Source organism: Arvicola amphibius, chromosome 8 (assembly GCF_903992535.2).
Source record: "Arvicola amphibius chromosome 8, mArvAmp1.2, whole genome shotgun sequence".
NCBI classification, from domain to species: domain Eukaryota; kingdom Metazoa; phylum Chordata; class Mammalia; order Rodentia; family Cricetidae; genus Arvicola; species Arvicola amphibius.
Window position 1 is genome coordinate 87493394 of NC_052054.1, and position 17863 is coordinate 87511256.

General features: G+C 48.4%; 1 protein-coding gene across 1 annotated transcript in view; it reads left to right on the forward strand.

Annotated features, from left to right (window-relative positions):
• Positions 1-703: 703 nt before the first annotated feature.
• Rab31 (RAB31, member RAS oncogene family) overlaps positions 704-17863 on the forward strand; it is a 132021-nt gene continuing 114861 nt past the window's right edge. Inside the window, exon 1 of the mRNA XM_038339204.1 lies at positions 704-826. Coding sequence (XP_038195132.1) covers positions 788-826 — 39 coding nt within the window. The 5' untranslated portion in view covers positions 704-787. The remainder of the gene's footprint in view (positions 827-17863) is intronic.

Below are 17863 nucleotides of genomic sequence, written 5' to 3' on the forward strand. Positions count from 1 at the left end.
ACACCGACTCACACAAGACCGCATGGCCCTCTGTGCGAAGCCTCAGGCAGCCTCCGTGTCCGGTTGCCAGCCACAGTTCTGGCTTTGATTCTGGCTGAGCTCCACACAGCTGTGGGATTTTCTACGTGGAGGAAGGGGCTTCCTGTCTAGAACGCACCCTTCCTTTCCTAGGCTCTGGCACGCTGATTTTGGAAGAAGAAGCAAACGACTGCTTCTCGGATCATCTTTCGCTACACACAGAAGAAGGCACTGTAGGGCAGAGTGAAGTATTGGAAAGAAGAGATTTGAAGCCCGGGTAGTAGATGAGTCAAGTTAACCCTTTCTTTCCTCTACTTATCCCGGTCCTGGCCGTTGTTCCTGGCATCTAGATGTCAGTGTCATTGCGGTGGTACTACCCATCGACTTGGAAGTGCATTCTTAGAACCATAGCCAACAGCATAAACTGTACGAATGTCTCTTTATGACGCGACCGGTCGTGGGTTCAGATCTCCCGGGGCCAGTGATGTCCGACTGCCCGCAAGTTCGGTGTTGGATAGTCACCGGAGGCCGATGCCGATGGGACCCGGGCGGAGCCGAAGCAGGGCAGCTAGGCTAGGCTAGACTAGACGCGTCGGGAGGAGCCGGCCGGCGGCACGTGACCGACCGCGGAGGCCGCGGCCCAGAAATAGCCCCGGCGACGGTTCCGCCCCGCGGCGGCCGAGAGCGCTGGGAGACCGCTGGACGCAGGCTGGGCGCGGTGCGGCCCGGACGATGCTGCTGAGCCCCTGTCCGGCCCGGCCCAAAGCACATGATGGCGATACGGGAGCTCAAAGTGTGTCTTCTCGGGGTGAGTCCTAGCTCCAGCCTATGGGGATCCCCACTCCCGCGCGCCTTTGTCCCCCGCGCCGACCGGCCCCGGCGAGCTCCTTCCCGCGTCCCGCACCGGCCGCCGGGTCCCAGCTGCTCCCAAGCGTCTCCGACTCCTCCATCTGCACCGGCGCGTCGGGCCTCTCCAGGTTAAGGGGTGGGCAGAGGGGAGGGCTGTCGAGGATCAGACGACAGAGGGTCCTGCAGCCCCTTGGGCCCCTAGGGCTTTCGTCTTCGCCACGGATGGTTCCCTCCCTGAGGAGGAATGTTTAAGTTACTCCGTGGAGGCACTGGTATTCCTCTGCCTTCTGCGTGGGGGGGCAGTGGGTGGTGGGGGGTGGGTGACTGGTGGCAATTGCTTTATTCACTCAGAAAACAAGCCATCAAATCAGTCCTTCCTACTGAGGGTGGGAGAGCCGGAGGCTTGGCCCGACTGCAAAGCAGAAATAACGAACTATGTATGAACTGTGTGTCCAGTACACTTTTCGTGCAGTGGATGAACAGAAGCAGGACGACCCCCTCCAACACCCCCCATCACTCTTCCCCTTCCAAAATGAATCTTTCTTAGTCCCAAGAAACAGAAGCAGTCAGAAACAAAGAAAGAAACAGCATCTAACCCGTGCGACCCGCGGACCAGACAGACATCTCAACTCCAAGGGAGGTGTTTGGGAGTCATTTCCTTGGGGCTACCCACATTAAATTTCGGAAATCTTCCAAAATTAGAGCTGGTGTTAAGCCGTGTTTTCTGTAGCCTTTGGCATCAGCACCACGTGTACCGCCCTTGAAGCTGGCAAATTTGACTCTGCTAGGAAAAGTGTTTCCTAAATAGGAGAGCGGGACAGGGTAGGTCCATACTCATTCTTCTCAATGACAAGCTAATGGGTCTGTCAAGTTGGATGTGGAAGTGTATACAGGCCACGATTGTAGACTAGGATTGAATGTACCAAGGGTTTGTGGCTTCCTTCATCTGGTTCCGATGGATCCTTTGCTGAAAAGCCTTGGGAACTGACCCCACACTGTCCTCACCACTTACCACCAGTTGCTGTATTTGTGGAGAATCCCATGGGATCCGACAAAGGCCTCCCCAGGGCTCCTCACCCATGTAGGCTGCCTGGGATGCTGTTCTTGCTTTTCTCTCTGGAACTTCTCGTGTTATAACAACACAAGCTTCGTGTCTTCTGGCCTGTCCACTGTCGCCTAGACTTAGATTTCAAGAATCCATGGGAGAAAGGCCTTTGAAGATTTAAAAGGACTGTCAGGTCCCAAAGAAGGAAGAGGAAGCTTGGGCGTATGGGGCGTGTCACAATTAAACTTGGAAAAAAAAGATGAAGCAGGAAACATTTTTGGCTCCTGGGGGTGGGTGACACCTTATCCTTTGCGACCTACCTAGGGGCCCTCTCGTGGTCCCAAGACATCACCCTTGGGTCTAGTTTCGGTGTTTATAAGTCCTACCAGGAGAGTGACCAGGTGACAAGAGCTCAGAACCAGAAGTCAGAGGGCCTGGTCCATCTTCTGCATCAGGGTTTGGAAGGGCTGAGCAAGTGGCTGAATTGTAGGATGGACACCTCATCCCCTTCTCTTTGAAGGTGGAGAACTATACTGGATGCTCTCTTTAAGACAGATGTGTGATACCGTTCCCTGACTGTCTGTGATGTAGACTATAGCGAGCCTGGTTTGAGGAGAGGCCAAGTAATGAACCTCTCTCTCTCCCCCCTCTCTCTTCCCACCCTCCCCCCTCTCTTTTTTTTTATTCATCTCCACAAACAAGCAGTCTCCACCAGCTTCCTGGAGGCTGTGTCTTATCTTGATCTCTGTCTCTTTGCAACTGTCCTACAAGTAGGCATCTGAACTGGGGGTGGAGGATTCTGTAACCGAGAAAGAATCTTTAGAAGTTTTGAAACTTCATTCGTACTGTGGGTATCCTCCTGATTTTGAAGGTAGTTGCACATTTTAGTCTTCCTGAGGTCAGAAGATATTCTATTGCAAGGAGAGAAAGATCTTGTCCATAGTGAGTACTAACTAGTCTTTAGGCTCCCTGGTGTGGCTGGTCCTTTTCTGGGCCTGGCTGAATTCCTAGCTGCTTATCTAAATAGACCGGTTCTTTCTAGGAGGTTGTGTTTGAAGCAGGTCTATGGCCCTGTACTGTCTGGATTTGAGAGAGACTCTGGGCCCAAAGATGGAGAGGGAATCAATGATGAGCCCTTTGGTCCTTTTAGGATTTTTAGCAGGGATCCAAGGGACCTTCTGTTGTTATGGTGAGGGTTCCAGGTGGAGATGACATGCAAATGGCCCTCAGCTTCCTGATCTGTTTTGAAAGCTATGTTGCACCTCCCCGAAATCTTAATATGATCAAGACCCTGCCAGCTTTACCCTCAGATATTTAGAAGGTTACAGAGTGTTTTTATTATATAGCAAAGCCTTACCATTGCTGGAGAGGCTTAGTGGCTAGTCTGGGCTTGGGCTTGGTCTCTTGTTGGAAGACATGCTCCCTGCTTAAGGTACAGGCTGGTCTTTTTTTTTTTTTTTTTTTTTTTTGGATGGGTCCCTGCTGGTGACTCTGCTGTAGTCTCAAGCTCCTGCCCTTGGGTTGGAGGATTTATCTTCTGACATTAGGGTCATTGTGACAAGTAGTGCGAGGTGGCCAGGTGGCATGGTCTCTTTACCTGTCCTTGTGCCTTCTAGAACTCTGATGCTCTTACTGTTTACTTGGTGTGTCTGACTTTGTTTCTTTTGATGAGTGCTCCAAGTTGGATTGGCATTGGCCTGTGGGACGTTCTCTGGTAGCTTAGTGTATTGACTGGTTTTCTGTCAGCTTGATACAAGCTAGAGTCTTCCGAGAGGAAGGGGCCTCTATTGAGAAAATGCCTGCATAAAGTTCAGTGGTAGGGCATTTTTTAGTGATTGATGGGGGAGGCCCAGCCCTTTGTGGGTGGTACCAACCCTGGACTGGTGGTCCTGGGTTCTATAAGAAAGCAGGCTGAGCAAGCTATGTAGAGCAAGTCAGTAAGCAGCACCCTTTCATGACCTCTGCATCAGCTCCTGCCTCCAGACTCCTGCCCTGTTTGAGTTCCTGTCCTGACCTCCTTCAGTGATGGACAGTGATGTAGAAGTGTAAGCTGAATAAACCCTTCCCTCCCCAACTTGCTTTTTGGTCATGGTGTTTCATCGCAGCAATAGAAACCCTAACTAAGACCCTTAGTGATCTTGAAAGCCAAGGGCTCAAGAACATCAAGTTTATTTATGTTTCCTGTTATACATTGGTGGGCTTCTCATGTTTATGCCACATGGAATAGTGCAGCCAGTCTTTGAGAGTGCTCTTCCCTGGGGTCAGTGGGCACACTGTGGAAGCTACCATGGTCAGGGGCATGTTTGACCCCACTGGGCAGTGGGCATACTGTGGAAGCTACTACCATGGTCAGGGGCATGTTTGACTTCACTGGGCAGGGGTCTGTGGACCCTCAGGACCCAGTAAGTCTCAGTTTTGCCAAGAATGTGCCAGGCTATCACACTATGGAATCTGTACTAGTGTTACGAAACAGGATGCTTAAAAACAACACTCCCCCCCCCCACATCGTACATTCTCAAATGCGAGCAAAAACAGTATTGCAGCAGCTGTCTTAACCTCAAAGGTGGAAAGTTTCCCAGTACGAATTTTTCTCACACATTGGCATGTGGCAAGAGCAGGAGATGGAGACAGAGAGGAGACAAGGAGGGGGAGGGGTAGCCTATTTCTTTTGGGCCTGTGTGCATAAAAAAACTGCTTCCGGATGGGATCCTGAAGAGGTTTGTATTTGTGCTTTGGTTGTCTTGACAACAATTTAGAGATTTCTGCTACTTCCTTAGCAGCTGAGTGAGTATTTAAAATACAACTGAGGGCGTCCCTGCTTCTGGTGAGGAGCGGTGGAAACTTCTCCCCGTGGTCTTTGTCAGTATCTCTGTGGTGTCTCACCAATGAGTATGCGCACAGCCAGGATTTCAGTGAGGCGTCTGGGTGGTGGGAATGCAGATTTGTGCAGGGCTTGTCCAGGGTAGGGCTCTGTGAATCCGAGAGCATTAGGACCCGGAGTGGGTAGTCTCCTTTCACCACCACAAAGCTCAGCTCATGGGAGCGGTGTGACATCAGATGGACCACTCTAAACTCTGGCTACTGAGAGCATCCCATAGGGTCATCTGAGCGTGTTGGGAGTTCCTGGGAACTCATGCATACTGTGTTAGAGTAGGTAGCTACAGTTTCCAAGGCTGGAAACTTTGGGAAACAGAGTCTGGTTTATGGCTGTGGTAACTGTAGAGCCCCCAAACTATGGCTCTGGCCCTCCGATTACATCAAGTGTGTGGGGGATGAGAAATCAAAAATGGGAGAGACTCGGGGTGGTCAGTGGGAAAAAAGTTGTTTTGGGAGTGGAGCTCCCATTTCTCTCTCAAAGCTTTACGGTAAGGGGCTGCTCAAATCCTGTCCAGTCAGTGTCCAGATTCCTCTTCTTCAGCGGCCACCGTCTCTCACTTACCTCACACTTTCCCTCAGTACATCATGGAAGCATCCTGGCTTCACACCATCAGTATGCTCTGTGGACGCCGCTTTCTGTCCTTGCTGCCTAGTGAGTGATCCCTCTACCTTGAATAGGCCAGAATTTACCTTACCAGCTTCCTCAAGTAGAGGGAGCGCAGTCCTTTGCCTCAATAGGAACTCAAAACAGACCTCAGCGAGCAGCCTGTCCCTCACATGTCCTCGTGTCTGGGGAGATTATATACTCAGGACCCATGTCACATGGCCACTGGCCCCTTCCTTATCTCCCTGCTCTGGTTCCATTCTGTTGTTGTGATTAACAGTGCTCTGACCAAAAGCAGTTTGGGGAAGAGAGGTATTTTTTTGGCTTACACTTCTGGGTGAATCCATTATTGTCTCTTAAAAAAAAAATCCAAGATCTTGCGGGGTGGAGGTGGCCACACCTTTAATCCTAGTGCTTGGGAGGCAGAGGTAGGCGATCTCTGTGAGTTGGTGGCTAGTCTGGGCTACAAAGTGAGTTCCAGAACAGCCAGAGCTGTTACACAGAGAAGCCCTGTCTCAGACAAACAAACAAACAAACAAAACCAAAAAATATCCAAAATTCCTAATCGGTGTGTTTCTTTAAAATAAAAAATAAAAACAAAAAAACCCCACAAAAAGTAAATATTTCTAGTCCCAAAATGGAAGAACCAAGGGCATAAGAATAATCATATCAAAGTTAAAGCCAGGTGTGGTGGCACACATCTTTAATCCCAATACTCAGTAAGCAGAATCTGGCGAATCTCTGTGAATTTGAGGCCAGCCTGATCCGCATAGTGAGTTCCAGGACCATCAAGGCTATGTGGACAGACCCTGTCTCCAAAAGCAAAACAAAACGAACACAAAAGCTATACCAAAATCCATGTTCTGTAGTTCAGTGTCTAGCATCCGGAGCTCACTTATGGTCTTCTGGGCTCCAAAAGGCTCTGGCAATTCTGCTTCTCCAGCTCTGCCATCGCACAGTAGATAGCTTGTTTCAGAGGCTTAGGCTGGCTCCACAAAACCTGCTGTTGTCCTTGGTAGTCTTTCCCTGGCCATGGCAGCTCCAGCATTCTGGGGCCTCTTCTGCAACTGAGGCTGTGCCTTACTCTGGGTTTCTATTGCTGTGATAAAACACCATGACCAGAAGGGACTTGGGGAGGAAAGGGTTTATTTCATCTCATACTTCTATCTCAAGGTCCATCACTGAGGGAAGTCAGGGGAGGAACTCAAGTTAGGAACCTGAAGCAGGAACTGAAGCAGAGGCAATGGAGGGGTGCTGCTTAGGTTTGTCCTTCATACCTTGCGCAGCCTGCTTTCTTATATACCCCAGAACCAACTGCCCAGAGTGACTAGGCTCTCCTGCATCAGTCGCCAATCAAGGCAATACCCTGCAAACTTGCCTATAGGCCAGTCTTATGGAGATATTTTCTCATTTGAGAATTCCTCCTCCCAAATGACTCTAGCTTGTGTCAAGTTGACAGAAAACTAGGTAGCACAACTGACCCTTTGTCAACTTGACACACAAGCATATTGCTATTCATCTAGAACCTTTTCTTCAATATTTGTCCCCAAGATGACATGTTAATATTAATATCACAGTATAAAACATTGAAACTTTTTAAAGTCCCATAGTCTTCAAAAATTCAAACACTTTAAAAGTTTAGTCTCTTTAAAAGTCTCAAGTCTTTCTAAAATTTTCAGTTGGGTGCCAATTTGTTGTAAGGAGGCCGCTAGTTAGTTCCCGGCTGCTCAACCCTGAAATAACCACATAGAAACTGTATTAATTAAATCACTGCTTGGCCCATTAGCTCTAGCTTTTTATTGGCTAACTCTTACATCTAAATTTAACCCATTTCAATTAATCTGTGTATCACCATGTGGCTGTGGTTTACCAGGTAAAGTTCCATCCAGCATCTGTCTCTGGTGGGGCTACATGGCTTCTCCCTGATTCCGCCTCCTTTCTCCCAGCATTCAGTTTAGTTTTCCCCACCTAGCTCTACTCTGCCCTATTAGGCCAAGCCAGTTTCTTTATTCATTAACCAATAAAAGCAACACATAGACATGTGTTGGACCTCCCATATCATAACCCCTTCTCTGTTTAAATAAAAAGGATGGTTTTAACTTTAACATAGTAAAATTACATATAACAAGACAGGCATCAAGCAAGAATTACAGTTACAATATTTATATATACTTTATCTTTTATTATAACTAAGGAAAACTATAATTATAACTATATATTCTTCAACTCCCATCAAAGACTCTAGAAGGATATAATGTTACCTAAGTTAACAGAAAGTGCACTTTAAGCAACTTCCAAAACTCTAGAAATGACAGAGACATCTCACTGCCTGGTCAGTCACCCAAAGTTCTTCTGTACTGTTAGAGCATCCATCTTCAGCCCACAGGCCCATAGTATCCAGCAGACTTTTCCATGAAGCAAGAAATTTCAAAGACAGTTCCACCTATATTGGTAGTTTGTCAGTCACATTTTTCTATGTCCTGCAGAATGTCTGACAGATTCTTTCATGAAGAAGAACCCCAAAAGATTGTCTCATTTTTAGGCAAGTTCAACAGTCATTTCTCTGTGGGTCCTGCATGTCCAGTTCAAACAGCATAGCATCAAGCAGTCCAGGAAAGAACAGTTTCTTGCTCAAATAACTAAGGAACTCCACAGGGAGCCTCTTTGATGCCCATCAACCTCTTAAGTAATTGGTGCTGTCAGGAGCAGATGTGTCTCATTGTCATGAAAATTCTTAAGCTCTTAAAAACATTTTAAATGCCATATTCCATAGTCTTTGAAAGGTTTAAAGAATGCCTATCCATCTGAAATACATCTCTGTACATCTAGAAAATCTAACTAATATGACTACACTGCTCTAGCGGAACAGAACCAATAGAATGACTATGTATCAAAAGATTTCTTAGATCGATTTGTGTGATGTGGTCCAAATAGTCCGACAATGACTGTCTCACATTGGAGAAGGTGAGAACTGGGTAGTTGTTCATTCCGTGAAGTTGTGTGCCTCAGCGGTCCTGATCTGTGTCAGAGGCCTGAGGGATCCTGGAGAGACACTGGTCTTCAGTCCATGTTGGAAACCTAAAGAACCCATTTCTAACATTGTACAGGAGTCAGCAGTGGAAACAACTGAGTAGCTGAACTGAACAGTGAAGGCAGGGGGGGGGGGGCAAATTAAGAGCTCACACCTGGGTGCTGACAGAAAGTGCCGGTAGATTTATCGGGTGGAAGGGGTCATCCTACAGCAGTTAAGGCAGTGAAGATGTCCCCCACAGGCACGCTTAGTTAAGGTTTTCTTCTGAAGTGACTCTAGGTTGTGTCACGTTGACAAAGCTAACCATCACAGAGGCGAACATTTTACTGGGGAAGGGAAAAAAATAAATGACAGGTTCGTTATCCTTTGCCTGACATGCTTGGGGACAATGTAGTTCCTATTCTGGTAGTTTTCAGATTTTGCAATATTTACACAGCCCCTCCTTTCCTTCCTTCTGTTCCTTAGTATCTCTCTGTGCCTGTGCAATGTGTGTCTAAGTGTGGAAGTGCGTGTGTCACCGAGGGAGTGTGGAGGTCGGAGGACAGCTTCCAGGAGTTGGTTCTTTGCTACCACCACGAATGCAAGGGATTGAATTTAGGCTTGGACAGGAAGTACCCTCCCCTGTTGAGCCCTCTTGCTGGCCCGGTCCTTCATAGGCTTTTTAAGATAGATCATCTTTAATGCAAATATCTGAAATTCGAGACACTTCAAGTTCTGAAACGTTCAGTGTGTCATCATAGCGCTTGAGATTTTGGACCATTTCAGATGCAAACTCTTTGGATTAGGGATGCTCTATCTGTGGTCTGTTCAAAGGTGGTATGTGTTATGTGTCAAAACAGGTGAGATGCATGATTGATGCAGGAACCCAAGGAGACCCGGGAACGTGGGAGGAGGTGTTGGGGTTGTGTGCTTCAGTCTCGGTCAGGGACAGTGTGGCAGTGTTGGTTGCTTGCTTTTGCAGGAGTTGACTTTGCGTCTGCAGCTCTTGCCCTTGGCATGGCTGCTGAGCTGCCAAGAGGGAGCTATGTCTATGGATACAACTGCCTTTCACAGGGCTTAACTTGGTAAGGGGAATAAAGAAAAGAAAAGCGGGATTTGCCATCTAGTAACAGAATGGTAGAATCGTATAAAATATGTCAGGTATTACCTGATATATTTCTGTGCTCGTGGTATGTGAGCCTGCTGGACTTCTCTGGTGGCTCAGGTGTGACTGTTTTTATTTAACCTGGACTTTAGCTTCCTCTCCTTCTAGATCCCCTGAAGGTGGAGGGGAGACTCGGGTTATCAGAAAATTGAGGGCCGGCAGGAGGGTGGGCTGAAGACAAGGTATGTCACTTAGACTTCCCTTGTGGTGACAATACTTGAGAGAAACAACCTTGGGAGGCAGGAGTGGTCTTGGCACACTGCTCCAAAGTCTGCAGTGAAGCGAACATTACGGCTGAGAGGGCAAAGATGAGCCAGGCTGTTCGCTTCAGAGTGACCACGACACAGAGAGAGACAGATACAGAAGGGGTGTGCAGCAGCACGGAGCCTCCAAAGACCTCCTGCAGAGGAAGTGGGTGACATGTGGCAATGGCTGGGTTCTTAGTGGAATCGACAGGGAAAGTGGTAACACTGGGAGGTGACACTGGGTCAGAGGGCCTTGGAGTGAGAGCTTCTGCCTCTGTGTGGTGTGAGATGACAGGCTTGGCCTCAGCAGGACAAAGGCTCTCCGTGGTGACAGCAGGAAGGATGTTTTTATCCCAGCAGGCCTTACTAGGCCACTGTTCCATGATTGACCGCCCTCAAAGGTCAAAGTGGGGTCTAGCAAAGACTTAAGTCCATGGATATGATCTCAAAGATAGGCAGGTTTGTGGATATGCTCTTTCGGTTTTCTGTGTGCCTTTCACTCCTTCTCTCCCTCTCTTCCTTCTTCCTTCCTTTCCCCCTCCCTCCCCTTCCTTCCTCCTTCCCTCTCTTCCTCCCTCCCTCCCTTACTCCCTCCCTCCCTTACTCTCTCCCTCCCTCCCTCCTCTTCCTCCCCTCCCTCCTCCTTCCTCTCCTCTTCCCTCCCTCCCTCCCCTTCCTTCCTTCCCTCCTCCTTCCTTCCCTCCCTTCTCCTTCCTCCCCTCCCTCCTCCTTCCTCTCCTCTTCCTTCCCTCCCTCCCCTTTCTTCCCTCCCTCCTCTTTTCTTCCTTCCCTCCTCCTTCCCTCCCTCCCTCTTCTTCCCTCCCTCCCTCCTTCCCTCTCTCCCTTTCTCCTCCTCCTTCAGTAGCAGATTGAACCCAGGGCCTTCCTTGTACATGAACTCTGCCACTGGGCTACACTCCCAACTCCAGTGTGGCGACTTGAGAAAAAGATATAAAATTCCATTTTGGATCTTCTCAGTGGCCATCTTTTAATAGAGCTCTGGGCTGCAACTCTTCAGGCCCGTTTAGCTGGCATATGAAGAGAAGAGGCAGTTAGTGTGACGCTCCCCCTCCCCCACAGCACAGATCCAGTGTCTCTCTGACAGGTGCCACAGGTATTGGCTGAGTGCCTGTCATGCAATGTGAACCATTACAGAGATGAAAAAGGTATCGTGACTCTGCCTCAGAGAGCTGACAGCCTAGGAGACACTAGGAGGCCTACTAGGAAGGCCAGAGAAAAAGGAAGCAGGAAAGGCCATTGACGGTGGTAGAGGGTGTGGTCTTAGGAACCAGTAGCAGCAGATTTGCAGTCAGATTGCGACTGTGTGTGTGTGACTGTGTGTGTGTGTGTGTGTGTGTGTGTGTGTGCGTGTGTGTGACTGTGTGTGTGTGTGTGTGTGAACTGTTGAATGTTTTCACAGTGAGCAATGACACAGTTGGACTCACCCATTATGAGGGTCATCTCAGCCATCTTGCGTTGGGTGATCCACCAAAGTATGCAAGAGTCTAAGAAGGGACGGTGACTTCCGAGTGTGCTAGCCAGGTGGGGTCCCACTGCAGCTGAGTTTTGAAACAGAAGACGGCTAGTGTCTTGGAGAGACTGTGGACTACGGGCACACATGACACCAGAGGCACGTCGACTTTGGAATGCAGCCGCAGCAGAGCAATGTCCTTCATCGCAGGGAACTGATCTTAAGGGGATGTCTTGGCTTAGAGCTTACTCCGTCTCCAGTCACCACCCGTTTCAGCTTCACAGTCAAGTTGATAATGTTTACACAGGGCTCCACGGCTTTCCCTTTAAGAAAGTCAACAATTGAAAGAAGCGGTAAGTCCTGCGTTGACTGCTTGACTGGGAGGCTTGGCTGTGGGTTAATGAATGCATCTGGTCTCCGACTCAGGACTGTGGTGGGGCAGGCTGTGCTGCTGTGGTGCACAGGTAGGAAGTGCAGGTCTCTTCTGGGGATGCTCAGTGTGTCAGGTCGGGGAGCTGTTGCACGTTCTCATGCTGAGCCATGACACAGCTGAACGCACCTTTTGTCATACTTAGAGCCCACCAAGGGATGCTTGGGACCGTCCTGTGGAAGTGGGCGGAGGTTGGGCCACATCGCTAAGTTTTCTGCTATTATCTACAAAGACGACCGTGAAAATCCTAGATACACACATTGGTCTCCATGGACCGTTGATCAGGGTCTCTCTACTGACTGCCATAGAACCTCCCTGCCCAGGGAGCCTCGTCAGCAGCCTTGGTTATGCGTGTTACGTGGATCTGGCTGCCTCCTGTGTCAAAGATGATGTGGCAAAGTAAAGCAAAGAGTGCATTAGGCTTCATTCATAAAAAGCATTTTCATAAGATGAATAATTTAAGCGTGTTCCAAAGCAATTCATTTTTATAAGGAACTATTAATAAACATGACATATCAATTTTTCAAAGTCCTCTTAAAAGACTAATTAGATTATTTTTATACCCCACCTCGTAAGCTATCCTTAATAAGAGGACTTAAGGTGTAATAATATACAATGAAACTAATGTTAATTTTAATGTCGTCGGATTTATAACCAAAACGTGAATGTTTTAACGACTGAACTGTCATGCCATATGATCGCTACTTGTGTGAATCACGCGTGACTTGCTTTGGGGCTTTGCGTCTGACTGGCTCAGCATGGCTGTGTCACCTGAGATGTGCCCATCCTAATTCATGGTTATGGACAAAGTTATCATACATAATACTAATTTTGCCCATGATGCCTTCCTTAATAAAAATATCTATAGATGAATCAGGCCTATAATTCCGGTGACCTAAGCAGGAGGATAACAAATTCAAGGTCCGACGGAACTATGGAGCAAGTTTAGAGTCGGCCTGGGCAACTTAGAGAGACCCTGTGTCGAAACGAAAGGTAACACAAAAGGCTTGGGGATGTAGCTCAGTGGTAGAGCCCATGCCTACAGTGTGTTTCATCCCCACTACAGCCCCTCCCCCATAAACAGTCACTGTGTGGAGGAAAACCAGCAATTATAAACTGGCAAGCACAGTAAGAGTCTGCCACGGTTCTCACGCGGGTCTTGGCCGTGCTGGTGTGAAGGAACTACACACAGCCTTGGGTTGAGGCCAGAAGTTGTTCTTTTCTTTCCCACTGGTAGGAACCCTCAAGAATGTAAATAAGTTCGTCAGTCTATATCCTTAATGAGCCTGTAATGGCTGCAGGCTGTGAAGGAAAGGTACCATGCCCACAGCCAGAGCAGTGGACCCAAGCGGAGTGCATCTCAGGTTCTGTGCCGAGCTTTGGTGGCCTGTTGTTGCATAACAGCCCCGGGGTCCTGTGGGCTGAGTGCCCTCAGATGGGCCGTTCTGACTTGCAGTTTCTGTGTGCCAGTGGCTGTGGCCAGAGCCACACAAAAGCTTTGTCACACACATTCCCAGTATCCAGGCTGGGTGAGTCAATCAGGCATCTTTTTTCTTAGAGCCTTTTCCTACCCAGGTCGTCCGAGTTGGGTGTTACAAGGCTGCTTCCATAAAAAGGTGTTCTGAGAACCCAGGGTGGATGGGAGCTAAAAGGCTTCTGTGTCCTGCCTCACAGCCCCCCCCCCCCCAGGAGGCCATTTCCCCTTCCTGATCACCACTGTCCTTGCAGCAAAGCAGGAAAAGTAGACTCATGTCCCTGAATGGAAAAACGGCAAGAATCTGTGGTCTGTGGTCACCTTTAAAAAAAAAAAAGTACATCTAGTGGTGGTGGCGGCGCACACCTTTAATCCCCGCACTTGCAGAGGCAGGTGGATCTCTGTGAGTTCAAGGCCAGCCTGGTCTACAGAGTGAGTTCCAGGACATCCAGGGCTACACAGTGAAACCCTGTCTTGAAAACAACATCATCAACCAAACTTAGTGAGTACAGTCTTGGATGGTCTAGAACTAGAATGCATTATCTTCCTGCCTCAACCTTGCAAGCGCTTGGATTTAGGCAGGTCTTACACACTTTGTGGCCATGTTTAATCTCTCCCGAGTAGGGTGGGGGAAATTTCTCTTATCATGCCCGTTTTACTGAAGGGAGACTGAAGCTCAAAGCTATATAACATGTATAAGGATGCTCCATTAATAAAGGATGTTTCAGCTGCGCCGTGGTGGTGCACACCTTTTAACACCAGCTCTCAGGAGGCAGCAGCAGGTGGATCTCTTGAGTTCCAGGACAACCAGGGCTACAGGGAGACCTTATTTTAAAAACAAACAGAAATATGAAACTTTAAAAAGCTTAGTTTCTGTTTTATCTGGTTTGGTGTTTTGCCATGGCTATAGGGTCCCCTGGAACTGGAGTTACAGACAGTTGTGAGCTGCCATGTGGGTGCTGGGATTTGAACCTGGGTCCTCTGGAAGAGTGGTCAGTGCTCTTAACTGCTGAGTCAGCCCTCCATCCCTGATTTTTTTTTTTTACAAGTATGTATGTGTCTTGGGACTGAGATGTAACTCAGTGATAAGAGTACTTGCTAAAAATGCTCAACGCGTTTGGTGCCCAGCACTGCAGGGAGAAAAAAAAGAGGCAGGGGTGTGTCTGAGTGTTCTGTCGCTGCGGCAACATATCATTGGCTGAAGCAGCATTACAGTTTACTGCTCAGGTAGAAGCTTCACCCCAGCCCCTGGCATCCATATACCCAAAGAGTCTGGAATGTTCTGGTGGAAGCTTCACCACAAGCACCTTTTCCAATCTCTCTCCAAACCCTGTCACATCTCAGAAAACCTGCCAAATGATGACCCTTCCCCCAGAGATGCTCAGGACCACCCCCACAGGATGTTTAAACTGTCCTCCGGAAAAACGTTTAGACTGGCGTGATTTGCTGGTCTCTTTTTCTGTCTCCTCTCTAAGGAGTTGGAAAATCATCCGGGAGGGTTTTACCTATTAACCGTGGGCTTTTTCAAATCCAGTTTGGCTTGTTCTGATTTGGCTTGCAGGGTTGGTGGAGAGGCTTATCAGGGCATAGAAATTTATCACTTACAAGCAAGAGGCAGAGAGGGAGAGAGAGAGGGGGAGAGGGAGAGAGATGGGAGGAGAGAGAGAGAGAGAGAGAGAGAGAGAGAGAGAGAGAGAGAGAGAGAGAGAGAGAGCCAGAGGAAGGGTGATAGAGAGAAAGAGGAGGGAGGCGGGAGAAAGTATCTGGGCCTCAAAGCCCACCCCCAGTGACACATTTCCTCCCGCAAGGCCACACCTCCTCTCCTAATCCTTCCTCAAATGGTTTCACCAACTCAGGGCCAAGAAAGCAAATATATAAGCCTCTTGGGGTCCATTCTCATTTAAGCCGCCACAGAGGGTAATCTTAAATTTAATTTTTTTAAAAAATAATCTGATTCAATAATTGGACCAGGTTTGAAGCATGTCTACATGAGGAAGATAGGTGAATCCTGTAATGTCAGGGGCCTGGTCAAGGCTTTTGTTTTTAAAGATTTATTTTGTTTGTTTGTACGTTCGTGTGTGTGTGTGTGTCTGTCTGTCTGTCTGTCTGTCTGTCTGTCTGTCTCTCTGTCCAGATACCTGAGGAGGCTAGAAAAGGATGTCAGATCCCTAGGAGCTGGAGATACGTGTGTGCAGCCACTGTACGCGCTGAGCTGCTCCGAAAGTGCTGTAAGCACTCCTAACCGCTGAACAACCTCTCTCGCCCCTGTCAGTTTTGTTCTCTGAGAGGTCAAGATGATAGTTCCTTAATTCTGAGCACGTGTGAGATGTGAAAAGGTCAGGGGCATTATTGGGCGGGGTCTAATCTCGAGAATAGTTAAGAGGTTCTAGTGTATCTGTAATAGGTCTGACTTGGGGGGCAGGGCTAGCCACAGACCCCAGGTCACTACGGGCTGCTCACGTGCCAGTGTGCCCTCACGTTTGGTCTTCACCACTGTAGCAGGCTTTGTCTCTGATCCGCAGGTGTGTGAGGTAGAGGCTATGCTGGGGCGTGACCGTGTTCTTTTGGGCGATTTCACATTTCACAGCTCCCTTACTAGGAAGTAACCAGCCCTGTGACCTTAGCTCGGCTCCCTTCAGTTCCTCATGGGCTACCCAGATGCACTGTCATTTGGTTCAGGAAATGTCAGCTTGCAAAACTTGACATCAGGCAGGAGGACTGGACCGCTGGGGTGGGGCCTGTTAGATTTAGAGGTACTTGATCTCCTGCGGCAGCCATGTAAGTTTAGCTGCCAGGGTGGTCAGTGGGAGGTGGATGAGCCCGGGGTCAGGGGGTGGAGGAAGACTGGGCACCTACTGACTGGCAAGCATCACTTCTGGGGGACTCGGTTTCCTTATTTCCTGCATTCGTTCATTTTCTTCTCTGTGACAAAATGCACAACAGAAACAGTGTGCTAGGGAGGCGGGTTTTTTTTTTTTTTTTTTTTTTTTTTTTTTTTTTTTTTTTTTTTTTTTCCACAGGTGAGAGAGGGTTCAGTCTATCATGTTGGGGAAAACGTGGTGACTGGCATGGGCTGGATCTGTGACTGCAGGAGTTTGTGGTGGCTGGTCACGTCTCAGGAATAAACCGAAGCAGAGAAAACTGACTAGAATCACGAGTCTGTGACCTAAGACCAGCGTGACCCAAGGCTAGTCCTCAGTGGGGCACTTCTCAGCCTGACCTTTCCTTTTAGGGATTCTGCAGCCTCCCCAAACAGTGCCCCTAGCTGGGGGCCACGTGTTAGCATATGAACCGCTAGCGGACATATTCCACATTCGTGCTAACAGGCACCTTGCCTGGCATGCCACTCTGGAAAACTTTTCCTACCAGGTTCTTCCCTACGTCCATTTTACATCCCAGTAGCCTTAAGGCTTAAAGGATTTTAAAGGAATCCTTTCCACAAGGGAACTCCTGATGGAGAAGTGCAAGGAACAGCTTTTGGTTGAGTATATGGATACTGTAGGGGTTCATGATTTCCTTCAGCTGACCAAGTTTATGACATGTTCTGTACGTTTCTAGATTAAAGCCTAAGAGCAAAGTGCACAGATTAAGTTGAACCCACAACGGTCTTGCACAAAGACCTATGTAGACGCTTGGATTAAGAGGTCGAATATTGTCTGCTCCCCACTCTCCCTTCCAGGCATTACCCTCCACAGAAAAGTAACGCCACCCCGGGAATTTTATTTTTGTTTGTTTTAAAGTTGAACTATATGCATATTGTAAGATCTTCCTTATTTTTTTTTTCTAGACAGAGTTTCTCTATGTAATCCTGGCTGTCCTGGAATTCACTCTGTAGACCAGGCTGGCCTCGAACTCACAGAGATCCCCTGCTTCTGCCTCCTGAGTGCTGGGATTAAAGGCGTGCGTCACCACCTGGTATTCTTCATTATTTTTAGGATCTGTCTTAGTGATGCTTCATAGACGTTCCCAGGACAGGGGATTCCTAAGCGGGGCAGGGATTGCCATGGTCCCAGGTGCCCTCCTGCCTTGGTGCTATGCCAGTCATCATTGCCGGTGTACTCTGGGAGGCGGCTAAGGTAGTAAAGCGTGTCTAGGAGTCTTTTTAAACCAGTTAATCAGGGGGCTGGAGAGGTGGCTCAGCAGTTCAGAGCCCTTACTGCTCTCGCAGAGGATCCCAGTTTGGTTCAGTTCCCAGCACCCACGCCAGATGAGTTGCTGTGACATCAGCACCAGGCAACCTGGTGCTGCTGGCCTCTGTTGATGCGTCCAGTCTGTTGGCACTTGTATTCCAGTGCACAGACCCACACACAGCCACACACACACCAAAGCAAAAACAAGACAAATCAGCTCATTCAAACGAGGAATTCTGTCACTTTATAACAGCTTTTAAATTGCTTTCAAGAATGTTCAAAACCGTTTGGTCCAGTATAGTTTGAAAGTATTTCTTGGGTCATTGAGACAGAGTATTGATTTGTAGCCCGTGCATGACTGTCTTTTATCTTAGTCTTCTGTGTGTAGTGATTAGCTGTGGGCTGGCTTCCTGCCGCCCTATGCCCCAAAATAATTACACAGAAACTGTATTCTTTTAAACACTGCCTGGCCCATTAATTTCTGCCTCTTACTCACATCTCTTGCTTTAACCCATATCTAATTATCTGTGTAACACCGCGAGTGG